The sequence below is a fragment of the Colobus angolensis genome, unplaced genomic scaffold, assembly GCF_000951035.1.
Source record: "Colobus angolensis palliatus isolate OR3802 unplaced genomic scaffold, Cang.pa_1.0 Scaffold46, whole genome shotgun sequence".
Taxonomy (NCBI): Eukaryota; Metazoa; Chordata; class Mammalia; order Primates; family Cercopithecidae; genus Colobus; species Colobus angolensis.
The window spans coordinates 13,468,781-13,495,384 of NW_012118043.1; the positions used below are offsets into that span (position 1 = coordinate 13,468,781).

General features: G+C 46.6%; 1 protein-coding gene across 3 annotated transcripts in view; it reads right to left on the minus strand.

Annotated features, from left to right (window-relative positions):
- Positions 1–26,604, minus strand: part of TMEM108 (transmembrane protein 108) — a 359,338-nt gene that overhangs the window by 7,642 nt on the left and 325,092 nt on the right. For 2 of the 3 annotated variants that reach the window (XM_011958207.1, XM_011958206.1), the window contains exon 4: positions 5,196–6,605. The exons of the other annotated variant lie outside the window; for it this stretch is intronic. In XM_011958207.1, the coding sequence (XP_011813597.1) occupies positions 5,196–6,605 (1,410 nt within the window). The remainder of the gene's footprint in view (positions 1–5,195; positions 6,606–26,604) is intronic. 3 annotated transcript variants of the gene reach the window in all.

A 26,604-nucleotide genomic window follows, 5' to 3' on the forward strand; every position in this document is an offset into this window, starting at 1 on the left:
AGCCTCCCAAGAAGCTGGGATTATAGGTGCCTGCCACCATGTCTGGCTAATTTTTGCATTTTCAGTAGAGACAGGGTTTTGCCATGTTGGTCAGCCTGGTCTTGAACTCCTGACCTCAGGTAGTCCACCTGCCTCAGCCTTCCAAAGTGCTGGGATTACAGGTGTGAGCCACCGCACCTGGCCAGTCTATGCTTTTAACCGTGATTCCTGCCTTAGACTGACGCAAAAGCCCACCTGCATAGATGGCCTGAGGTGGGCTCCACGCAGCTTGACTGAGCACAGTGTGACATGTGATCCTGTCTGTTCATCCCTGAGACTCCCAGGGCCCAGGAGGAAGAATTATGTCTGGATTTTGTTGATTAACCAGGTGTGAATTGAGTGGCTTGTGAGCAGGGAAGGCTTCTGAGGTCAGAGAGGTGGGATGGCCTGTCCAGATTCATTTACAGGTGTTTCCCCCAATAATTCTCTTATATGCCTAATCCCATCTTGGTGCCTGCATCTCGAAGGAACTAACACAGTAGACAGGAGTCCCATTTTGCAGACAGGAAGTCACTGGATCAATGATTAAGTCATTTGTGTAAGTCCTACAGCCAACCAATGTTAAGAGCTGGGGTTGTGTGCAGGTATGTTCGATTCCACAAGGCAAGTCTTACAAGCACACCAGGCTTCCTCTGTAATGATCCATGCAGGCTTAACTGTGAGGACAGGGAGTGATGATACATTTCGGTTTGGCCCCTTTGTTTTGTAGATGAGAAACTTGAGACCAGTGAGGGAAAGGATTTGCCCACGGGTGCCAGTGGGAGGGGTGCACCTGGGCTGTGCACAGCCATTTCCCTCCTTTGGACGCTGAGGGAGGAGGTCACAGGGAGGCCTCAGGGTATGGAGGGAGGCCAGGTTGGGGGGCTTAGTGTCTGACCCACCAGCCTGGCAGGCGGGAATGTGCCTGTAGAAGCCCATGGCCCTCTTGTGGAGGAGCCACGAAGTGACGACTGAGTGCTGGCTGGAGGTGCTGGCTGGGATGCACAGGGAAGAGCTGTCAGAGTGTGGGCCTAACACTGGAACAGCTGGAGGACATCCCCTGGACATCCCTGCTTTGGCTTGAGGCTCTCCCATCCCTGTTTGATCCGTAAGCTCCAAGGAGACACGTTTCCCAGCCATAATGCCTTCTGATCCCAATCTCTTCTACTCTTTTCTTTGGCAAGAGTCATTCTCACCTGAGTTTTCTTATATAATAATTACAAACTAATTCGGGGCCTGTGAGTGAAAAGGCACACATACATTCAGGTCCACTATTCACTGAGCAACCGTCGGCACAGTGTTATGTGATCTCTTTGAATGCTGCACTAATGCTCCAGTGTCTGGAAGGAGGCCAGGCTGCTCTGGGGCCCAGGTGCAGAGGGTGCCCTCAAGTGTCTAGCGTCAGAGAGAGGGGCTACTCCACTTTGGCCAGGGTGAACTTGAGTTGGTGATGACAGACATCTGCAGCTAGTCTTTTTTTCTAATCTCACCCTCCAAATGGCCCCATCTTCTTGCAGAGAGGCTGGGTGAAGACATTCTCAAAAACGGACATCACATGTGACAAACAGGCAAAGGACCCTGCCAGAGCCACAAAACTGACATGCTCATGAAAACTCAGGCACTGACAATGGTGAGCGCCGACCAATTCAGCGCCAGGCGCGGAGGCTTCTGGCAAGGGTAGTGGGCTCTGTGCGTCCTGATGGTGGCAGCAGAGACCAGCTCGGGGGCCACCTGGCTCCTCTGCCCTAGCCCACTATGGCCTGAATCCAATCAAATTCACTTCTCAGCACTTCTGAAAATGTGCGTGGCTGAGAGTGTCTGGCAGGGCTCAGGAGAGAAAAGCATTTCTCAGCCCCAGGACACACGTATCCTTCCAGGCACTGGTTGCGGCTTGCAATCTGGGAGGGCAGATGAACTGACACCCTCCCTCCTTGGGCAGGCCTGGGATCTGCCTTGCTTAACCCCCACTTCTACCAGGAGCAGAGGATCACCCCTGCCCAGCAACCAGCCCATCTGAATTCTGACTCTGGTGGCTTCAGAGAAGCAGGGCAGGGGCCAGTGCTGGTATGAAAAGCCAGATGAGAGGAAGCTGATGCATGCACTTTGCTACTTCAGACTCAGAGTGCCTGAAATATCTGGCAAACTGGCGAAGGATGAAACCCTTCTTTGAGGTCTGTAGAGTAGCTTTAGGATAAATGAAGCCACTGACAAGGTCCAAAACAAGGGGCCCTTAGACCTGGAAGAGGTCTGCTTTCCTGATAACTAGAGTGGTGCTGGGCTATGAAAACAGCCCACATAGACGAGGATAGTTCCTGAAAGTACAGGGTTCTGAAGCTGGACAAATATTCTTCCACCTTAATGTCCATCTCATTGGAGCCTTCACAGGGTTCATGATGGTCCCATAGGAGTTGGGGCCATGACTGACGACATGGAGCTGATGTGGAGGCAGTCAGGGCCGAGGCAAGAGCCTCCTTGTGTATAGTGGAAATGCAAGGCAAACATCAAAGGGAGTGTGGTGTGCGGTTCCCAATGGGCTACCAGAGTCCACTTTTATTAAAAGTTTGTGTCGTTCTTTAGAAAGTAATATGTTCCATCTCTAGCACCTGAAGGCTCCTTTCAGGGTGCCAGAAGAATCCTCAAGGGACAGTTCCAGGCTGTGTCCTTGCTCCTGTCTTGACTGACATTTTTATGCATGGTTTAGATAGCCCATGGGCTTTCCAGCACTGCAGCAAGATCTGGTTTAATTTCAAGCTTATACATAATAGAAGGGCTGGGGGAGAAGTAGGAGTCCTTTTAGAATTGCAAAATCCAGGTGGGTGTAGCCTGTGGGGTTCAGGCTATCCAGCTCAAAGAGGGAGGCCCACATCTCAGATTCCCTAATGTTTGGCACAGTGTCTGGCACACAATGGGCACACAGGAAATCCTGCATTGAATAAAACAGATTTTGTACTACCAGATCTAGTCTGACCCACTGTGTGGTCGGGACCTTGGGTCAATCACTTCACCTGGTGACTCACTCCCTACCTATAAGGTGTGGAGGATGGCTGGAGCCACTGTGGCACCTGTGTGTTTAGCAGTGTGTTTGCTTGTTCCTGCTTTGATTCCTCTGGCTGGTCTAAGAATGGAATGATAAAAAAAATAACGGAATGCACTTTGTAAACGAGAGCATCCTAGACACATGTAAAGACTGGAAAATTAGAAAGCTGTTCATACTGTATTTACTTCTCAGATATGACCAACCATTATTAAGAATTCATTGGCTAACAGTGCTACATTTTCTCATAATCATTCTTCTGTTTTAGGAGTGGGCAACCACAGTTTTAAGAATAAATGTGTAAATGTGTTTCCAGGAGAGACAATAAAGCTGTTTTCATTAAGAATGAAATATGCAACTTGCAAACACTTTTACTTTTCTTGAATTGGGTCCTTCAGCAGAAGCAGGTTGCCAGCCCTGACATGGAAAGTTTACTTTGCTCATCAACCTGAAGAAGACAGAAATCTAGGAGAGGCAGCTCCTGAAAAGAATCTAGACTCCAGATATAAAAAGATCTTGCAACACAAGGCCAAGTGGAAATCATGGTTCACATTAAAGGCATAGACCTCCTGCACTAACCACCAGGGTGGGAGGAAAAGCTGGGAGACCTGGCTCAGCAGCCTTCCCTGAGGGAAGCCTTCGGGGCTTTGCTCCTCTTGCGATCAGGGCAAGCCTGGGTATGACCTGAAGCCAATAAAACCAGTAGAGCTGATGCCCGTGCTGGCTGCCTGAGTGCTACTAAAGAGAGTCCACCATCGGCTCCCTCTTCTGTAGCCAGACACAGGTGGAATGCTGTGCTTCCTTTTGGGAGACAAAGCAGAAGCCACCCCAGAGGGGGCGGATGGGACACAGGCCCAGGCAATGCAGCCTACAAAGAAGACTTGCAGGGCCGGGGCTAAGCAGCTTGGATGAAGAGAAGCTGTCTCTCAGAGCTGTTTCAAATGCTTCAGGCGTTGCTAGACAAACTAGAGTTGTATGGCTTCAGATGGCATGGCTTTGGGCCATAGAGTGTGAACCACAAGAAGGCAAACTTCAGGCCCCCAGGAGAGCTGGGCAACAACCTGGAGGGTCAGAGGAGAGTGGGCTGTCTGAGGAGAGGGGATATGAGGGTGGGGCAGTGTGGCCATGCCTGAAAGGGGTCAGGGAGTGGCAGATGGTAACCATTTGGGGTGGGGTGTGGCTGAGGATTCCTGCAAGGCTATCAGAGAAACTCTAAGAATCAAAGCTCAAGTACATGAGGGAAGACATAATGAAATCGCTAAAGTTCTGAGAGGTTGTATCAGATTCTTTATGGAGATAACAGAGAGAATACCTCCTGACTCCTCATTCACAGAGTGCCAGGCAGCAGCTAGGAGGAGCTGGTGGCCTTGGGAGGGCAAAAAATAAGGACAAGGTCCACACTGCAATCAGCTCACATCACCTACGAACAAATAAAGTGGGGTGGGGGTGGAGAGTTGCTAGAATTTACGTAACTCTCAAGCCTTAATTTAGCTGCAAGAACTAGGTTTTTGCCAAGGCTATAGAACTTCCCACCAGATGAAAGCTTTATCTCTTTTTCTTTCTTGGGAGAAGAGAGACAGAAGGAGAGAAGAGGGGCGAGAGGAGAGAAAATACAAGAAAGAGGATGGAAGATGAAGAGGAAGGTGAGGGGTTTGCTAGTTGGAGGCTGTCAATTTTGAAGCATCAGCATTGACCAATGGTGTCTTGGTGCCAGGTTGCTAGAGGCATTGGCAGGCTACCTTGAGGCAGAGTGGTGTCATGACAAGGGCACTGGGCTGGAAGACAGCTGCTATAAGCTCTCAGCCCAGCCCTGCCTCTCACTAATTCTGGGATCCTGGGTGAGTCATGTCACTGCTAGCTTGGCATTTTTTTCTGCAGAATGCAGGGTTGGATTAGACTGCCTGTAAGGTCCTCCGCCAGCTCCTGGGAGTTGTGGCTTTATGATCAGCAGGCATTCAAGCCATGGCCTGGCAGAGCTGAGGACTAGGGTCAGGGATAACCTGCCCTGCTCTCTAGTTTCCTGAGATTCTGGGAAGTTTTGTAGCCCACTTGGCAAGGATGCCAAATCAGAGACAAAGGAATGCTGGGGACGAGCCAGTGATATGGTAGAGAGAGAGGATGGGTGGGAGAGGGCGGCACTTACAGCAGGAGGAGATGGGCACGCTGATGGCCAGGATCACCCAGGCGATATCCATCTTGCTCAGGCAGATGGTGGCTCTATGCTGGGGTTTGTCCCCCTCGGCCACATGGGAGATGTTCCCTGCTGTCCCAGGCTTCCAGGTCCCGGCGGGGACCAGGCGGTTGAGGAAGTTGCCTGTGGCTGTGGATACCACTGTGGAGAGAGGACTGGGCACCCTGTCGGTCATGGTGAGGGTGGCTGCAGTCTCCTCCCTGGCTCCAGAAATAGTGCTTTCTGAGACCCTGGGGGGAGGGGTTGGAGCTTGTGGGGTTGTGGATGCTCCCTGAGGAATCCCCTGGGAAGGGGCTGAGACACTGGTATTGAAGGCAGCTGGGGTGGGCCCCGTGGCAGCCGTGAAGACCCCAGAGCTGGCAGACAGAGGTCTGTTGGTACCAGGAGTGACAGTAAGCCAAGAGTCACTATGGCTGGGGCCGTCCTGTGGGTCACCGCGGTGGGGGCGCTGAGAAGGCACTGGGGCAGGTTGTGGACTGACAAGGGCACCTGAGGCTGCTGTGGTATCTGGTGTCCCTCCTTGGCTGGTGAAGGAAGAACCACGCCCCTGGGCTGCTCTGCGAAGGCCTGGCTTGTCCTCTGCAGGCCCCAGGGAGGTGGTAGGGGGTGCCCACGAGGTATTGCTGGGCACTGTGGTCGCAGCCACTGTCTGGGGCTGTGGTGAAGAGGAGTTGCCCCAGAGCGGGGTCCTGGGGGTGAGGGTAGAGGGGTCTGGCTCTACAGACCCTGTGAAGTTGCCCTTGTATATCTGAAAGATTTTCCCCAGGGGCCGCTTCTGCCCCAGAGGTGTGGAACTTGGATTTCGTCCCCGCTGTCCTTCTTTACTCCTGGAGTGGCCACCAGGTGCAGGCGGGACAGGGCGTGATGAATTACCAGCCCCTTTTCGGGAAGAGCCTGGGGGTCTGGGGGGCCTGCGTGTGGTAGTGCGGGGGGCCGCTGTGGTGGGGCGGCTGGTGGCCCCTGGAGGCTTTGTCAGCAGGATGGTGGGGGCAGCCTGCCCTCGAGAGCGGCCCTCTGGGTTGGAGGATGTGGTTGCCGTGGCCGCTGGAGCGGGCCCTGTGGACAGGGAGCTTTCAGAATGCCGGGCGGTTACTGTCGCAGCGATGGTGGAGATGGTGTGCGTAGGAGGGTGCCCCTCTGCACGGGGTGTCGGTGTTGCCATGGGAGCTGCAGCCTGTGAAGGGGGCCCATCAGGATTGGGGGTCAGCATCACCACAGAAGTACGTCTGATAGAGCTGTGGGGTGCTGTCACCATGGTTCCTGGGGGAGTGCCTGAAGGGAGGACCTGAAGAGATTCCCTGGGAGATGGTTCCTGGACGGCAAATGCCAGCGCTTCGGTCAGTGCCAAAATCAGCAGGAAACCTTGAGAGGGAGACAGAGAGAAGAGGTAAAATGCTTGGGGAGCAGCATATAGCCTGGACCTTTCTTACCCGTGGCCGAGGACAGTGCTGGGAAGTCAGGAAACAGCAGGAGCATTCCCGAGCCCACACTAACGCCCCAACACTGACAGAACTGTCTGTGGAGCTGGGGCAGGTCTATTAGGCAGGCACTGCCTGGCACCTGCTGGAAAGAGAGACCAGCACCAGGGGAAGCAGAGCAGCTACCCTGGCCAGGCTCCTCCTTTCCCACATGCCTTGGAAACGCCATCAGCCCTCCCCACAGGGGCAACTTTTCAGAACAGGCTGGGGCTGGAGGGGCAGAAGGCTTGTGGCCTCCACATCTGCCTCTTCCTCTGCAGCCAGGAGTGGTCAAGGCCAGCTTGCCTATGGCGAAGCCTGTGTGAACTCTGTGTGAGCCACCCCAAGCCAAATGAGGAAGGTCTGGGTGGCAGCATGCACCAAATCCTATGCCCTTTTCTGAATCTTCCATTTATAAACTATACAAAGGTACAAGCAAACAGACCTCTGTCCCTTCAGGACCATTCGCCAAACAATTATGGAGGCTCAACCCTCTCCCTGACCCTGGAGGACACAAAAATGAACAGGGTAGTCTCTGGCCCTGGATAAGCTCGCACATATCCACAAACAATCCTAACATAAGACAAAGATGTCTCAGTGCCATAGAAGAGTGATAGGCAGAAGAGGACTGGGGTCTAGAGAAGGGCAACCAGACCTGGAGCCCATAAAAGCACTTAGCACAGCCTGGAACAGAAGGTGCCTTCTACAAATGCCAGCTGGTGTCATCGTGGTTATTAACTGCTTTTCCTATGGCATTCATGTGGCTGAACTCTGGAAAACTCTCATTGGTGATACCCAACCTTTTTGAGTAGAAGGAGCCCTTTTGAACATTTAAAAAAAAAAAAAAAAGGATTTTGTGTGATAGTCAATGTGCATACTTGCAGTTTGAGAAAATGCACAAGGACAAAAACGTATACATTTAAAACATTTCTAGTTATGTGTGGATTTTATTACTCACAATAGCATGTGTCTATTTTTAAAAACGGTACCTCATGCAAGCATGAGATGTAGGAGCTGTTCCCTGACAACACATGGGTTGGGAAGAGCCTGTCTCTATGGCTGAGGAATGGCCAACAGTCCTCTGAGGCCTGATTCTGACCTGTTAGCATCTCCTGGTCCTGTTAGCACCTCCTTGTTCATGGATCCCCTCCTCTGTCACCCTCAGGCAGTTCCTTCAGCCCTGCTAGGCTCCCCTGACTATGGAGAGAGATCTCTGTCTGTGTCTAATTACTCTCTCAGAGCCTCTATCCCCTATCAGATTCCAGCAGGACAAATGGCCGAAGCAGAGGCCCCAGCTGTGATTCCCGGTGTCTAATGGAGAAGGCAGGGCCCTGGCGAGAAGCAGAGATGGGGAGGAGAGCTCCAGGCATGCCTTTGACACAAAGCCCAAGATCACTATTTGGTGTGTGGTGGAGCCTTGGTGTGGACCAGTGTCCTCCTCACCCTGCACTTCTAAATTGGTGGGGAGTGGAAGGCTGCAGGGGACTTTAGATTGCACTGAGGCTCTAGCACCCACCAACTCTAGGACCAAAAATTTGCCCTAAACAATCTATTTTTTCTAAACTTTCTTTCACAATCTAGACTAGTGGTCCCCAACCTTTTTGGCACCAGGGACAAATTGTCTTCCACTTGGTTTTGTGGAAGACAAGTTTTCCATGGACTGGAGTTGGTGGCGGGGGTGGGTATGGTTTTGGGATGAAACTCTTCCACCTCAGATCAGCAGGCATTCAATTCTCATAAGGAGCACGCAACCCAGATCCATCGCTTGCATGTGCAGTTCACAACAGGGTTTGTGCTCCTATGAGAATCTAATGGGGCCGCTGATCTGACAGGAGGCAGAGCTCTGGCGGTAATGCTCTGGCGGTGATGCTGGCTCACTGGCCTCTCACCTCCTGCGGTGCAGCCTGGTTCCTAACAGGCCACAGATTGGTACTGGTCTGTGGCCCAGTGGTTGGGGACCCCTGATCTAGACCACACACCAAGAGTACATTCTGTGTATTCGAGTCAATCCTAAAACCTGTTTACTGAACACCTGCCCTGGCCCAGGCTTTCATGCTTTAATCCATATGACCACTTGGTCGGGCATGAAATTGAGGTTTGGGGAGAATAGGCAACATGTGGGAAGTCACACAGTAGCAGAAGTATGTGAAACAAGGGTTGTCTTTAAAGTGCATGCTTATCCTGGTCAACCACTATCAATGATGCAGAAGGAGGAAGAAGAGGACAGTATGTTGCATCCCAGAGGAACTAATGTGCTATTATGCTCTGATCTGCTCAGGGTTATTCTGGGGCCCCTATCCTGCCCACGGCTTACCACCAGAGAGACAATCTATTCCTAGGGCTAGTGGTGGTGACCTCCATGTTTGATGGACATTCCCTTTCAAGCCTCTGTTTAGCTCACAAGGGTTAAGTGTTGTTAAGGACTGACTTATGCACGCCCAAAATCCCTAACTCCCAGTACCTCAGAATGTGACTATATTTGGAGATGACACCTTCAAAGAGGTAATTAAAGTAAAATGAGGCCAATAGAGTGGGCCCTAATTCGATCTGACTGGTGTCCTTCTTAAGAGGAAATTAGGACACACAGACACCTGGAGCACGTGTGCACAGAGGGATGACCATGTGAGAACATGGCAGCTAGAGGGCGCCATCTGCAAGCCAAGGAGAGAGGCCTCCCGGGACTCCAACCCTACTGGCACCTTGAGCTTGGACTTCCATCCTCCTCAGCTGTGAGGAAATACATTTCTGTCTGTGGTATTGTGTTATGGAAGCCCTAGCAAACTAATATACATGCCTTATGTTAGAGATCCTCTGAAAAAGGAGAGACAGAGACAGGGCTTTTGTGCAGGAAGTTTATACTGGAAAATGATCTGTGGGGTCAGCTGTGGGGGTCTGAGATAAGTGAAACAGGGAAAACCAATCTGAGGGCAGGTTATGAGCTGGTCCAGGTGGGCACCTCAAACTCACTGGGCACATCAGTAGAACTGACTAGGCTGCACCTCAAATTGTCTGCCTGAAAAGAACACTCACCCAGAGGCTCCCATATTCACTGATCAAGGGCTGTTCCTGGGGTGCTCATCACTGCACTTCCTGACTGATGCTAGGTCTCCATTAGCTGGGTCAGAGAAACTCTGGGACATGAGCTGTCAGGTTCTGCCTGCACTCAGCTGGTGTTTGCTGCAACAGCTGGAGTTAAAATTAAGGGCCCAGGGAATCTCTAGGGCCAGGCACCAGATGTGTCAGATACAATAAAAGACCAGAGACCAAGGACACAGCAGTCTTTTGGAAGCAGCACTGGCTGACCCCAGGGACTGGCCAGGTGGGAGAGGAGCCACCATGGCCTCTAGGCGAAGTTTTGCAGCACTCCAGAGGCAGAGAGAGGGGTTAATACAGACTGGTCTTTAAAACACTCAGGGCAAAAAATTCCCCTGACTTTTCTGTTATTGGCACTCCAAGAACTAACATCCTCCTACCCGGGAAGCCTATGACTGGAATCCTTGGTGCTGTAAGATACACAGTCTAAGTAAATATGTTTGTCCTTGTTGTTGCTGCTGCCTATTTCCCCCACTCAGCTATCAGCATCCCCTGAAGTTGTTGCTCTCTCTAGAAGAACTGTAGAGTTACCTCTTAGCCCTTTCTTTGGACTTTAGAGTACATCCTTGGCACAATGAATGGATACTGCCACCCTAGGTGCCAAAGGATTTTTACCTGGAGGATGATGTTTAGATGTTACAGTGAGAGGGGATCTGGTGTTTCATCTAATCCAATCCCCTCATTTCACAGAGTGGGCAACAGAGGAGGGAAGTGACTTGCCCAAGAACACATTGCTGGTTGGGGACACAGCCTGGACCACAGCCATTATTTCAAAGCAACTTTTCATTTGTATAATAAAAATACCTACAATGTTGTGCTAGCCAAATACCACCTCCAACCTCTACTGTCACCTTCAATATGGAAATCAGATAAGCATTTACCTCTCTTCTTTGGCACAAAAGGTTAACAACTGAATGCTATGCATACTGTCACAATAAACATCTAAGGCCTTCAACCAGGGCTTCCCTAACACATGCAAATTTTCATTCAAGGCCCTTTGTGCTGGACTACACACTCCCCCTCCCCACAATCTGGGGCTACTGCCTCTTTGCATATTATTTGCATGGATTTGCATAATGGACTCTAGAGGCTTTAATTCCAAATACGTAGTAGAGACTAAAGCTAAAACCTAGCTTGACATGCTTGAAATGTGGAACCGATTTTTAAAACGTGTCCGAATATAGACAAGTGTTGCAGGGTGGAATCTACATATTGATGGGTGTCCAGATATCGCAAGAAGGTCTCCTCTTACTGAAAATTCCAATGCATACATGAGCTCAGGACCCAAGGGAAGGAAAGGCCCTTCTCCTTCTGTTTATTTGGTTGGCTGCCTGCAGTCCATATTGGGCATGACATTTGCATCTGGCAAAGGCAACAAGGGAATTGGTGAAAAGAGAAATGGCTAATATGTACTATACACTGCTCAAAGGGCTAAGCCTGTACTGACATATTTAATTCTCACACAACCTGATGAAGCAGGTATTATTAGCTCCCTGTTGCAATTGAGGAAAAGAAGCACAGAGAGGTACAGGAACTTGCCCATAGCTGGGGAATGGCAAGCTGCAATTTGTTCCCAGGCAGCTTGGCTGCAGAGTCTACACTCTTAACTACTTTCATTTATTGTTCTATTCTACCCATCTCCCCAGGGTGCTCTGCCATTCAAAGGCAATGATTCACATCTTTGGAGAACTGATTTTCTATTGTTGGTCTCTTGACTTCTCTTCCATCTTGTTTTTTTTTTCCTATCTCTATTCCAGGGCTCTGTATGACACATTGGGTGTTCTTTTAACAACCCAGTAAATTAACTTCATTTTGTAAGTAACTGGGGGAGCTTATAGTAGTACAATAAAAGGACTGGAAGCCCCTGATTTAATTCTCTCCTCTTCCCCAATCCTAACATCTCATACACTCCATCGTTTGGTAGAATAAAAATGATATATATAAAAACCACAAAATTATATATATGTGTGTGTGTATATATATAAAAAACAAAATTATATACACACACACACACATATATACATACACATTTTTTCTTAAAATTGCTTATATACACACAAGGCATATTTGTTACACAGAAAATTCATAAAAATAGAATTTTTGTGTCTTTTTTTCATAATTTTAAGTTTCTTGTTTCTAAGTAGATCTTCCTTCCCCATTAAACTAGGTTTTCTACTGCAAGATATTTTGTGCATTGCTGTTTCAAACCCTTTAACAGAGAATCACAGCAGTCTGAGAAGTCTTCTGAACCATCCTGGACGCTTGATGTCATTTTAAATTGTGTCTACAAGTTCTCTGACATTCTTCCCACCAAGAGGTAGAGTCTGTTTCCCCTCCCCTTGAACCTAGGTAGGCCTTTGTGACTGCCTTGATGAATACAATGAGGCAGAAGTGACACCCTACATCCCTTCTGAGGCCAGAGCCAAAATGCTCATGCAACTTTTACAGGTTTCTCTTGGGGGCTTTGGCCCCCTGTAAGAACTCCAGCTCCCTGGAGGTGGCCACATAAAGAGAGCTTGCAGAGAGCAACAGGAATGCCTGAGGAGCCCAAGCTGTCCCAGCCCCAGCCAGGCATGGGACATGAAAGTGAAGAGCTTGCAAGATGACCCTGGCCACTGCTGGACTGCAATCACCCAAGAGATCCCAAGTGAGAGCTGCCTAGCTGAGCCCAGTCAACCCTAAGATTTTTGAATAAAATAAATGATTGTGTTACTGCTTTAAGCCACTGTTTTGGTTTCTATTATCAATGGATAACTGGAACACTTGGGAATTTAGCTTCTGCAATTGATGCTTCAACAACAAAAGAAAAGAGCATCTAAGCACACCAAGTCTGACCATCAGGGAGTTTATTTTCTGCATGAGCAATAGCATACAACCTTGCCAGGAAATGGGCTTTTCTAATTTCAAGCTTATTGTTCTTTAATTGGAAGGGATGTTGGGACTCTGGTATCAGCCCCTCCACTTTACAGATGAGAAAGCTGAGGACCAACAAAGTGAAATGATTTACCCTTTACCCTGGCCACACAGCCACACACAGGGTGAGGGGCAGGGAGGGACTCAGGTCAACTCATTGCCTGCCAATCCCATGAATGCACCAAACTCACACTGTTTCTATCTATCTATCTATCTATCTATCTATCTATCTATCTATCTATCTATCTATCTATCTCTGTCTACATTTCTTTTCCTTTTTTAGACAAGGTCTCACTCTGTCACCCAGGCTGGAATGCAGTGGTGTGATCACAGCTCACTGCAGCCTTGACTTCCTGGGCTCAAGTGATCCTTCCATCTCAGCCTCCCGAGTAGCTGGGACTACAGGCACACACCACCATGTCCAGCTAATTTTTGAAATGGGGTCTTGCCATGTTGCTGGTCTCCAACTCCTGGGCTCAAGCAATCTGCCTGCCTTGGCCTCTCAAAATTTTGGGATTACAGGCGTGAGCCACTGTGCCTGGCCAGTGTTCTTTTTATACTCACTGTGGTTCCAGTGTTCTAGTATGGTCCATCTCTGAACTCCAATGATTCCTTTTATTAAAGATCATATATAAACTTCTAATTCCTTGGAGCATGGTTTCCCTTAACCAAAAATAAATATGTATCACTGATTTCAGGGTGAGCTGGGTGACTGATCTTAAGAGGTAATCCATGCCTGTGACTTCACTTCTTTATGAAACCAAGGACTTTTGGGTGCAAATCTTTTCTGCTTCCCTCACTATAGGTTGCCACATTTAAAATGTTTCCTCCTATAAAATCCTGCTGGGAACGTGCCTCAGATAACAAGGCTGAAGGACAGAAAGTTCTGCTTAGAGCTAACTGGGACCACTGTCTGGTAGATTACAGACATCTCTGAGATTACTGGTTCAACAGCTAGATCGATCAGGTCCATGACTTGTACTTTGGGAAACTGCTTCCCAGAGTACAATCTCTTGAATACATTCCAGCAAGAAAGCCATGTGAGACAGGGCCTGTGTGCCCCAGACACACCTATGGCCTCCAGCCAACATGAATTCACCTTGCGCTGAAGCTCTAGGGGGCTGACAGATCATGGCCTCCTAAAAAACATATGAACAAACATATGTGGACACACACCCACACACAGTAAGCATAGGCCTTTTCCCAGGGGCAAAAAACAGGGAAGAATGACAAGTTTTCAGCTCCAGTCCCCCGTCATCTCCACACTCACATATGGTTAAGTCATTTGTCTGAGGTCAAAACGACCACCATGTAGCAGTCCCAGGATTTAAACCCAGGTTTCTCTGATCCTGACTGCCCAAGAAATCCTGAGAAATTTCTGATCCATGAAAATGTCCTACACGAGTAGAGGAATGCTTGATGAAGATAATAGTAACAGCTGTGATGACCATGACAAAAAAATCTTTCCCCAAGTGCAGCAACACTTGGGGGCAACTATACTGCCTTTAATCTTCAGCTTTAGCTTTTTTGCCTTAGTCATTTGATTCAACTTGGTACAAACATTTCTCACCTAGAACTCATCTGAGAATTCTTCTTGGGCCTTGAAACTGTTGTTAGGAATCCCTCCTTGTGTGCTTGTAACCTATAAGCTTATCTCTACTCCAGCTCTCACCTCTCTGAATGGAAATGGCCAGTGTTTTGTCTGTTTCCTTGTCTGAAGTGGAAGCTGCCAGGGCTGGGACCATGTCTGATTCAGTGTTATATGCCCATGTCTAGTCCAGCACCTACGCTACAACACATATTTGCTGAAGAATAAGAAACTCTCCTAAATCACTTACTAGCCATCTGTGGCAGCTGGTGTTTCCCCAGAGCGACCAGTACATTCCAATCTGCTTACCCTTCCTAAATGTGACTTTGGCTCACCTGTTGAGAGGTAAGGTCTATGTTCCTTCCCTCAAATCTGGGTGGGTTTGTGACTGTGGCTGCAGTGATGCTACCTGACTTCTAAGGTCAGGTCTTAAAAGGTGGTATGGCTACTTCTTGGTTTTCTTGTGGTGCTTACTCTTGGGAGCCAGCTGCCATGCTGTGAGGAAGCCTGAGCAGCCCAGAGAGGGGCTCGTGTGGAAAGGAACCGAGGTTCACGGCCTTCTGCCTCAGCCTCACTTCCAGATGATAGCAGTACAACTCTGTTGGCCATGTGAATGAGCCATCTTGAAAGTGGAGCTTCCAGCCCATCAAGTTGACTTAGACTCAGCACATGCAGCTAAGTCTGGGGAGAGCAGAGACAAGCGACTTCTCCCCAGCTACAGACTTATGAGCAAAATGAATGATTACTATTGATCTAAGCCACTAAGTTTTGGGTGGTTTGTTAGGCAGCAGCAGTAACTGGAATACCATCCATGTAGAAGTGAAATCAAAGCTCTTTCAGTGACCATTCTGGATTTAGACATCAATGGCTTTTAAGTGCTAGAGCTCAACGGGCTGATTTTAACTTGGGTTTCCCTACTGTCCCACTTTCCTGAACAGGCTCAGAGAAAGGGAAACATCTCAATGCCAGGCTCTTTCTACAGCATCATGATTTCTCTGATCAACAGCCACAGGTTCCCTCAGGGAAGTGAGGAACAAATGCATACTAGAAGGGCCATGAAGCTTCCTGGCACACACACACACTGTGGGCTGGGGAAACAGATGGAATAAAGCTGGAGACTGTTATATGGTGTCTGCATATTGAGGACATAGCCATTTCCTGCAAGGAGCTAATAGTATAGAAGGAAATAAAATTTGCGGTGACAGGAGCATAAACTCACATACCAAAGGTGTTCTCTCAAAGACTTGCCTCAAATAAACAAAAATGAGAGTCAAATCAGATGGATGAAAAGGTCAACTCAGCCTCTAATAAAATAATAAGATCATTAATATTCATGGAACATCTCTCTGACATCATGGGAAAGAACACAAATGCATCAGTCCAGACTGCCTTGTACTCTTCCAAACTAAAAGGAAGAAGTTCATAAAAACTGTTCCCTGCTTTACAGTAGAGAACCTGAGAAACACGACCTCAGCCAGGTGATCAAGGCCAACATCCACAGTGATAATGTCATGATGACAGTATGTACCCTTGATATGAAAGAGGTGCTTTATCTCTGTAGTTTTCCCCTCCCAAACCTATAATCCCAGTATAGTTATAAGAAAAACATCAGACAAATCCCAATTGAAGGAGTCTACAAAATAGCTGACCAGTACTCAAAACTGCAAAGGGCATCAGAAGCAAAGAAGGTCTGAGCAGCTGTCACAGCCAAGGGGAGCCTAAGGGGACATGAAGACTGAATGTAATGTGGTATCCCAGATGACATCCTGGAAGAGAAAAAGGACATTAGGCAAAAAAAAAAAAGGGAGTCTGAACAAAGTGCTACTTCAGTTAATAATAATGTATCCATATAACTAACTGTGACAAATGTACTACAGTAATATAAGATGCTAATCACAGAGGAAAGTGGAAACAAGGCATCTAGGAACTCCGTACTACTGTTGCAACTTTTCTGTATATTTAAAACTATTCTAAATTTTAAAAATATATTTTTTAAAATGGTGCATGGATAGCAGACAGCAGGGACAATGCAATGTGAAGGTTACCCCATGGGGTGGGCTCTAGAAGGGGACATAACTGAAGGGAGGCTTATAGGCAACTTTCCCAGCACCCTGGTGTGAGATCATGCACCCACAGATGCGGGCATGCAGGTGGCGGAGTAGGCGCGGGGTGCTGAGATGCTCCCTGCCTTAATGCCAGCTTCTGGGTCCTCAGATCTCTTTTAGCCTAGTTGATAGATTCTAGTCAAATGTATCTACTCATGTGCTTTGCAGTCCGCTTACAGAGAGGAGGGAAAATTCTAAGACTTTTGCTGTATCTGTCTATATTGCCTGGTTCTTACTTTTTAAACATTCTAATTCAAAGTATGGAGTTAGGTGAAATGGTCAGGGAGACAACAACCTGAACATACAGTTTTTAACGTGTTCAAATTCCAACTGTGGAATCAGGGTAAACACCACCCATGTAATATAAAAAGCCACTACTTTCCTGACCAAGCAGGCTGATTGAAAATCAAAGCTTATTCATCAGTACCATGGGGCAAGGTTACCCTGTTGCTTAAATGTGGAAGCCACATAAGGTGCTGGACGTGGATATGTCCAGTCTCGTTCACAATTTCTGCCCATACTCCCTTTCTGCTCGGTGATGATGTATTCGTCTCCAAAACCCAACTAGACTGTCATTTTGTCTCGGCAAGGTCAAGGTCCCTCAACTCTACAGGTAGAAATGGTGGCTCCCTGCCCAGTGCTCCCAGACACTCTGTTCCTGTTCCTATTGTGACTTCTCTCTGCAAAGAGACCTTCAGTAGGGGACATAGTGGGAAGGCCATGGGCGTGGGATCAGTGGGATTTGGGTTCAGTGTTGGCTTTGTAACTTTCTAGCTGTAGACTTCAGGCAAATTAGTTAAGCTTCATTTTTCTCAGCTGTATGATAAGGAAAATAACGCCTATCTGCAGGGTGCTTTTAGGGTGGGAATATGCAATTAAGATGCTTGGAAGGCCCCACACAGTGCCTCACATTAAATAGGTGGTAACTCTTGTTTTAGTTTCTAAACTAAACTTACACCCTCCCCTGGGGCTATGAGTTCTTGACCTGAGCCATCTAGAGCCTGAGAACTTAGTTCACTATCTGATACATAATCAGAGCACAATAGTGCTTTTGAAACCATGTGAAAATGAAAGAATAATTCCACACATTTGAGTTATTTGCAGCTGAATGCTTACTACAAAATCATAGATGTTTATTTCTTTGAAGACAGTGTCAATGAAAGCAAGCAGTAAATAATATCAGTCCTGTGACACGCCAGTTCAGGGTGTGTGTGTGTGTGTGTGTGTGTGTGTGTGGTGTGTGTGTTTGAGTGCATGTATTTATCTTTTTACTTTGCTTGCTTTTGTGATTAACATTAACTGCATCAAATGCACACACATCCCACAGGCCAGGGTGAGGCAGGAGAAGGCTGAGCTGGGACCTAAGTCCTGTCGATCTGCTGCAGAGACCCTCTCGTCCCACTGTTGCTCCCCCTATGGCAAGCTCCATTCCTAATTACCTAGGCAAACTGGCCTGCATTTCTCTCCAGACTTCTAAAGGATGGTGTGAGAGTGTTTGTCAAGATTTGGATTTTACAGAGACAAGTCCCAGCTTTTGCTTTCTGGTTCAAGGCTTATGCTTTTGGAAGGCTGTGATGACAGCAGCAGGAAATAGGACAAACAGAAGTTTTTGTTAGGGGGGCAGCTAATAGAACAGCCTCACGAAGGGCCTAGGCACTCCCTAGAGATGCAAGGGACAGGCCTGCAGTGGTGTCTCCAGAACACTTGGCTCCTATAAACCCAGTGCACTGAATCCCCAGAGCTTGCAGCCCATGGCTTGGGGTCTGGTTCAGTGCACTCATCAGAGAGCATAACAGGACCTTTGGGACTCCTAGGGAACCTCTTGGAGAGTCCTGGGACCTGCCTAAAGGACCTGACTTGAGCACACCAGCATCTGTGTACCCTTAGCTTCAAATTCTCCAAAGCCAGAAAAGGAAAAAGATACAATGTCCTGGTCTGATCATGCCTGAGAATCACCTACCTAAAAAGAGCATTGGGGCTTTTGACCTGACATCCTCCCGGGCATGCTGACATCTCCTAGCACTTCTTCTCCCCTCACAAAAGAGCTTGTTGAGGAGGAAGGAGAAGAGGCAGTGACTAGTGGTTAGCAGAGACAGTGGCCAAGTGTCCAGGAAGAGGGGATGGACAGGCCTACCCGAGGAGGGACTGATGTCTAAGAAGGGGGTCTGCCTCCTCTGCACACAGCTTGCCTGCTCCTGAGCCCCTGTGGCTTCTCCTGGAGCCCTGTGCACAGCTGCTTGGTATTCTCACTTGGTTCTGCTGGATGGCTGCAAAGCTGTCTGGCCCTGCTCTCCTCAGTTGCCAAAGGTTCACTGCCTGCTCCAGTTTGCCTGGAACAAAACAGCTCAGGCAACACAGCTGTGCATCCTTGTGAGACTGCCCAATTTCCCATTTCAAGGCAGGATGCCATACCCCAAGGTGTAATTTGGGTTTTGGGCATAAGCTGAATTTCACAACTGAATTCTGAAACTCAGCCCTCCAGGCTGTGCATGTGTGGGAATTAAAAAGCTTTCTTCTCCTCTTCCCTCCTCCATTATCTACCACCCTCCCCAATATCAATACTGATACCATTACTAATGCTAAATTTCCATTTATTGAGTATCTACTATGTGCTAGGCACTTGTATGGCTGCACCTGACAGCCATGGCTTACCTTAAGCCTATCCTGAGAATTACCCTATGGTCTAAGAAGAATGTGTGCTTAGAATTCCAAGCTAAGAAATCTGGGAGTGATCGATTAGGAGATTCATTCCTTACTTATGAGAAATATCTGAACCTCTGGCCCATTTCATGGAATGCAGGCCTACAGGGGACTGAAGCCCTTTATTTTGGGTTAAATGAAGGTTGACAGGTGGAGGTTGTTAGGGATAGGGCACTAAGTGCAAATGCTATATCAACTGCATGCTTTTTACCAGCAGATGCAGTTCTGTCCAGCTCATCACCACTGGACTCCTCCATATGTGAGTCCCCTCAATAAACCTGATGTCTCATTTGCTGGCTCCAGGTCTCTTTTTCAGCCTCTTGAACATGGTATCATCACTACTGAAGTCAACAAGGGTCCAGCATGACAACACTGTATTAATCAATTTCCATATATCATCTTAATCTTCACAAAACCCTATGAGGTAGAAAAGGACAAATCTTAACCCATGTGCTATGTGATTATAAGGGTACTCACCCTCCACCTTTTTATCATTCTCTTTTGGGCTACAAATCTGTGGATTTGCATACCTGAATGATTCACTGTGGCTTTCTGGTGGAAAAACTAATAACACCATTTGTCCACATCAAGCCAAGGAGACAAGCTCAACATACAAAGAACAAGGAGAGAATAATGGAAGATGGTCTATAATTCAGAAGCACATTGGATGGAGCATATTGTACATGTAGAAGCTTTTCAGAGAACCCAAGAAAGCTGAAGGAACCTGGGAAGACTTCCTGGAAGAAGGAAAAGCTGAGTTCTCTTATCACCACTCCACCATTTGTTCATTTCTTCATTTACATATTCAACAAACATTTATTGAGGGCTGAGTGTGGCTTTGTGTATCCCAGATAAACTAGTATCCTGATCATAGCCATGGATCTCAGCTCTACTATCTCATTCCCCACCATGGGCAATAAGACGCATATTGGTAGGGAAAATTCGGGCAAATTTTGTAAAGTTTATCCATAGGTAGAAACGCTTTACCGTGTTATGTTCAGAAGAGGAACACACATTTATTAAGCACCTACCACATCTGCAAATAACTTTACTCCCGAAAACTGATATGATACTTAAGCAGCTTTTGTAAGGTGTGTTTCATTCCCTAAAACTAAAGTTCAGAGAGGTTAAAAGATTTATCCAAGGTCACACATTCAGGGTGGAGCCAAGATGCACAGCTAAGTCTATTACTGTTTTTTTCATACTTACCCCCGTTCTCTGTCTCCCTCTATTCTCAGCTGTAGACACTGCCAGCTGCAAACTTCTTTAGTAGTTATTCCTGATTACTTCTGCTCCTGGTGAGCTCATCACTTGATTAAAGGGCTCCTAGCTTCACCAGACCTTGGAGATGATAAGCAGATGACCCTGCAGAGTCAGCCTCTCTAGGGCTGTTCCATTTTGGTCTGGCCCCCATTCCAGCCAGGGATATAGTTCAAACCCTGCCTCTGAGTTGAACCCAAGAAAATAGGACCAAGATGAAAGCTTAACTGCATCCCCTGAAAGGCTCTTATCTCCAGGCTAAGCTTGGAAGTGGGGAGACAGACCACCACAACCCAACCTGGGGATGTTGTCTCTTGTAGAAACACCCTCCTCAGTAACAGAAGGGTAGCTGCCCCTATGTCCTAGGCAGGGGGGAATAGGAGAAAGTGGCTCCTTGCCTCTGAGATTTGCTTAGCTGATCCTCTCTCACCCCAGTCATAGCTCCTAACAAACCCAGGTACCCAGACACATAAATACCACCCTATGTGTATTTCCTGTGTCCTCCTTTTTCTCTTTCCTGAGGAGGTGTGGAGACAAACACCAGAATCACACAAAACTAGGTATAAATTTACTCACTAGCTTTATGGCCTTGCCTCAATTTCCCAGAGAAGCTGGCAGGATTGGGATTCTGTCTGGCTCTTTCCATTTATCATGATGTCCTCTTTTGGGTTCTTTTAGATTTTGCATTGGGTTGATGCAGTGGATGCTGTAGTCCACTACCCAGATTCCTCCCCCAACCCACAACAATGAGGTTCTCATTCCGGAGCTGCTAGGAGGGGTGCCAGATGATAGCACACAGCTGAACTTCTCTTCAGCTCTTGCCCTTGGATTAAGAGAGCTGCCTTGCTCAAGGTTACACCCCTTTCCCAGGAAACCAGTATCCAATGACTGGTTCCTGTAAAAGGAATGGAGCTGCCTTAAAAGAGCGGCCTTGCTCCAATGTGGGAAGACTACGAAGAGCCATCCCAGCTCTGGAATTCCCCGTAGGGTTGGCTAAGGACTTGGCGTGGTTGTGTTGCAGTCCAACATCCCCCCCTTGCTTGATCCGGCTTCTCTTACTTTCCTGAAGGTGTTGATTCTGAGAGTACTTCTGGAATACCTCCGGTATGCAAATTTCCTGCTTCCTGGGAACCAGGTCTGCCACAGATGATACTCAATTAATGTTCATGATGAGGGAGACAATTCTTCCTTCTTGTCAATCATTTCCCATGTCTTTCTCCACAATATTCCTTTCATCCCATTTAACATCCCTTTAAGGATTCACCCCTTTCAGGTAGGCTTCCTTCATGTACTCCTTCCAGCTTCTGGTCACTCTAATCATGACTGCCACTCTGATAGATGGTATATAAGCCTTTTATTCCTGTCATTATGTATTTTCTCACATCTTTCCATTGTCCTGGAAGCTCATTAGGACTAGGTGACTTCAAATTTAATTTTAAAATATTTCCTCTCACTCAGTCATACACAGTGATGGTTGGAGGCACTTAATCCTGTTGGGAGAACATGTTTGACAAATCCCTTGTCAGTGCTTCACCTTCCTCTTACTCATTTAATTCATCCAGCACACACCTACTGGCTGTCCTGTCTGAGCTAAGCATTGCCTATGCTATGCGACACACAAAGAAATAATGTTTCCTTCCTACTGTCCAGGGAGTTGCAGTTGAGCAGGAGAGGCTTGTGGTAAAGTGGCTGACCCTGAGGCCAGACTGCCAAGGTTCAAACTTCTCTCTCCCAATTTCTAGCTCAGTGGCCTGGGACAAGTTATTTAAGCTCTTTGTGCCTGTTTCCCCACCAGTAAAATGAGAATTACAACAGTAGCCACATCACTGGATTATTGTGAGGACTAAAAGAGTTAACATGTAAGGAGTCTGTGCCACTGTCTGGTATACACTAAGCATTATTTAAGTCTGTCTTGCCCAATATGGTAGACACTAGTCCCATGTGGCTATTAAGCACTCTAAATGTAGTTGTGTACTGTAAGTATAAAGTAATATATATGCAGTTTCGAAGACAGTATGAAACAAGGTAGAATATTCCATTAATTTTTGTACTGACTACATGTTGAAATATTTTCGATATATTGGGTGAATTATTAATTTTCCACTTTAATTCATGTGATTGCTATACAAATTAAAATTATATATGTGGCTTGTATTATATTTCTATTGGACAGTGCTGACCTAAGTCTTTGCTATGAAAATAATAATGGGCTGGGACCAGTGGCTTATGCTTATAACCCCAGCACTGTGGGAGGCCAAGGCAGACAGATTGCTTGAGCCCACCAGTTCAAGATGAGCTTGGGCAACATAGCAAAACTTCATCTCTAAAAAAATACAAAAAATTAGCTGGGTGTGGTGGTGCGCACCTGTCGTCCCAGATACTCAGGTGGCTGAGGTGGGAGGATTGCTTGAGCCTGAGAGGCTGCAATGAACTGTGATCACGCTACTGCACTTCAGCTTGGATGACAGAGCAAGACCCTGTCTCAAGAAAAAAAAAAAAAGAAAAGCAGAAAGTAAGAAATACCATCATAAAGGTATATGTACTGCCAGAAAAACTATTCTAAGAGTGAACAACCAGCATCAGTATCACCTGGGAATTTGTTGGAAATACAGACTGTTGGGTCCCTGTTCCAGATGGACTGAATTAGAAACCCTGGGGAGAGGCCCAGCAAGCTATGTGTCCAGGTGATTCTGGTCTGACCAAAGTATAAGAGGTACTTCTCTAAGGCAGTACAGAGGAATCAGTAATCAATTCAATTAGAGGGGAAGACGAAGTTGTTCATCACAATAGTATTGGAGAAAAGGCAGGACAGGGAAGGCCACACAGAAATGGTCCACGCATGTAGTAAGTTTGACATAAAAGTAGGTGGCCTATAGCAAATCTCTATCACATTCTGCTTGGCTCCTTTAGATGCTGGTTTTTCTGGAAACAACACCCTCTGGCCTGGTTGGGTCCCCTGCCCTCTGCACCTTTTTAATCTAAAGAGAGCCAAGAACAAATTGGATCTAAACTGTGTGCTCTTAGTGAAAATAATTTGCATTTGTAAAGCATGACCTCAAAAGGTGTGTTTATTATTTCCTATATTGTGCTAGCACCAGCTGGATGTGGGGCAGATGGACAACCCAGGTTCAGAGAGAGAGAGAGCAAGAGAGAAGCAGCAAGAGCTCAGGAGCCAGCTTGTGACAAGCGGGTCAGCCTCTAAATAGAGCTGCTTCCTGAGAGCACCACAAGCTAGGGGAGGATTAGAGGTGGCTGCAGAGATCCTTTTCCATTAGGAAAAGATTCTACACTATCTCCATGATTTTGCACTATGTATTTATAGCTTTTATTTTATTTTGGGCTCCTACCAAATGAATGCCTTACAGCTGATAAAGCCCAAAATTTGTCCTTGGTCTTCAGTAGGGTCACAGAGAGGGACATGAGTCCAAAGAAGCCCCTGCACCGTGGTGTGGGTATGACACATTGTGAATTAAAGGTCTTGGTAAGCTCTGGCCACATTTGTTTCCCCGGGAGAGTGGGAGTGGAGGGCTGGAAAGAAGGGGCTCCATGGGACATCATCACTGTGGAGGAGGCTGCAGGTTCAGAACAAACTCATCTTTCTACAAAAGCCTTTTTCACCCCACCTACAACCAGTTTCCTTTTTATTTTCAGCTTGTGTATTTGCAGCCATCTTTGCTCATAACAATGATATCATCTTCATGCACAGTGAATTATGTTGTGGAACTTTTGGGCCAGCAGCAAAGTTTCTGTTACACCATTTCCTGGAAGTACCCGTGGGTCTGTGACCCTCATCTCCCCACAGCAGGAAGGGCAAGCATCACATCATCAGAACTGAAAGGTGCATCAGGTTTACTAGCAGTAGCACTAATAATATTAATTATAGAAGTGATAGCGAGGTGGGGGTGGTGATAGGAATGGGCAAATACATATCATTTATTTGGTCCTACTTTTTCCAGGTGTTAAGCAGTTTGCTACTATGCCAGGTTATATTTTCCAAACATGACTGCACCAAAATATCTCATCCCACAGGTTCTTACAATGTGATTTGCTATGTACTGAGAAGTGGGGTCTGCATTCCCTCCTCTTTCATATGGGCAGCTTTTTGTGACTATGGCAGAAGTGATTCCATGAGTTCCAAGCCCAGGTCATGAAAGATAACGTGTAATAAATCTGGCTACCCTGAAGCTGCCATGCTCGAGAGACCACACACAGATGGAGAGAGATGCTTAGGAGTCCCAGGTGTCCAAGCCTCCAGCTATGTGAATCTTCCCAGCAGCAACTGCCAGACATGTGAGTGGGCAAACCTTCAGGTGATTTCAGCCCAGCTGATGCCAAGGGAAGCTGAGACAAGCTGTCCCCACTAAGTATTTTCCAGATTGCACACTTTCAAACAAAATGAATAGTGTCATTCTTTTAAGATGCTGATTTTTGGGGTGGTTTTGTTGCTCAGCATTCGTAAATGGAACTCCTCTGCTACCTCATTAAACCCACATGATAATCTTATAAACTAGGTATTATTATCACAGTTATCTTACAGATGAGGAAACATACAAACAGATTAAGTAATTTGCCTAACACTTCAGAGCTGGTATGTCCAGGGCTCTCTTGCTTTCAGTGCAGGCTCTTTGAGTCACAGCTTACCTGGCTTGGCCACACTCTAATGCATGTGCTACAGTCCCTAGTGGGTCTGTTGCAATGCCTAGAAATGTCTGCTAGATTACACATGACTCTACATAGACAGCTATTAAGCAGAAATGATTGCAAGGTTTAAAACTGTCTCATAGGAAATACGACTTATCCTTAAAGGTCTGCAGGCAAGGTTGATTCCTATGTCCAGTATGAAGAGACACGCCCTTGAAGTGGGAATAAGAACAAAGGATACAGGTGGTCTTGAGGTTACATGAGGGCTGTGATGTCCTAAAACTCTAGTGGCCTTTTAGAGATCAGCCTATTTTTTTGTTTGTTTTTACCATTCATAATACTATTTTAATCAGGAAATGTGTTCTAAGAGTCAAATAGCTTCTTCACTGTCTCTTAGTTTGGAGTTCAGTTGGTTTGTAAACTGGAGATAGCCCACTGGGGATAATCTTTCAAGGCTGCAGTGAGGTCCGATGTGCTGCTTACATATTCACCACGTGGTACACCCAAAATGACTTTGGGGCTACACTTGGAATTGGCAAGTTTCCAGAAAAAGGAGGGACTATCATCAGAGACAGCGCACAAGTGGGAGAAAGGTCACCAGCCTCAGTCCTGGTGAGTGGGAACCTTCAATCAGGTGAAGCAGGTTTGCTTCTGCAGAACTGGTTTTCAGACCAGATCCCTCAGCTGGCTTGGACAAAGAACAAATGCAGCCAGTTACGGGCTGCTCGTTTCTATTTCTCTAGGAGTTCCAGAGAACAATCACCTAGAGAGTGACAGTAACCTTTTGCATTCAACTGCAGGGCTGCTTGACCCCATTTTAAAATTATTGAATATCCCTTACTCCTTCATTGCTCCCTTTTAAGAGACATTTCTTTTTAAAATGAACTTTATTGAGGTATGATTTACATACAATAAAATTCACCATTTTAAGTGTACAGATTGGCAAGTTTTGGCAAAAGTATACATTTGTGTAGCCACTACTATAATCAAGACACAGAAAACTTCCGTGTCTCCAAAAAGTTCCCTCATGTCCCTTTACAGTTAAATCTCCTCCCCAACCCTCACTCCAAGCAAATGATCTGCTTTCTATCACTGTAGGTTTCTTTTGTGTGTTCTAGATTTTTACAAAATTGAAATTAAATAGAATCTTTTGTGTCTGGCTTTCACCAAGCTTAACATCTGTGAAATTTATCCATTTGCTGCAGGTATCCGTGGTTTGCTCCTTTTTTGTTTTTAACTGTTGAGTAGTATTCCATTACAGGGATATGACCAATTCATATATTTGTTCATCTGATGATACACAGATGAATTGTTTCCAGTTTAGGGCTATTATGAATAAAGCTGCTATGAACATTTGTTTACAAATTCTTTGTGAGGACATATGTTTTCATTTATCTTGGGAAAATACCTAGAGATGGAACTCTGAGACATATGGTAAGTGTCTATTGAACTTGATTAAAAACTGGCAAACTGTTTTCCAAGTGCTTTACCATTTTACCTTTTGGTTTAAAAATTTATTTATTTATTTATTTATTTTTTTATTATACTTTAAGTTCTAGGGTACATGTGCATAACGTGCAGGTTTGTTACATATGTATACTTGT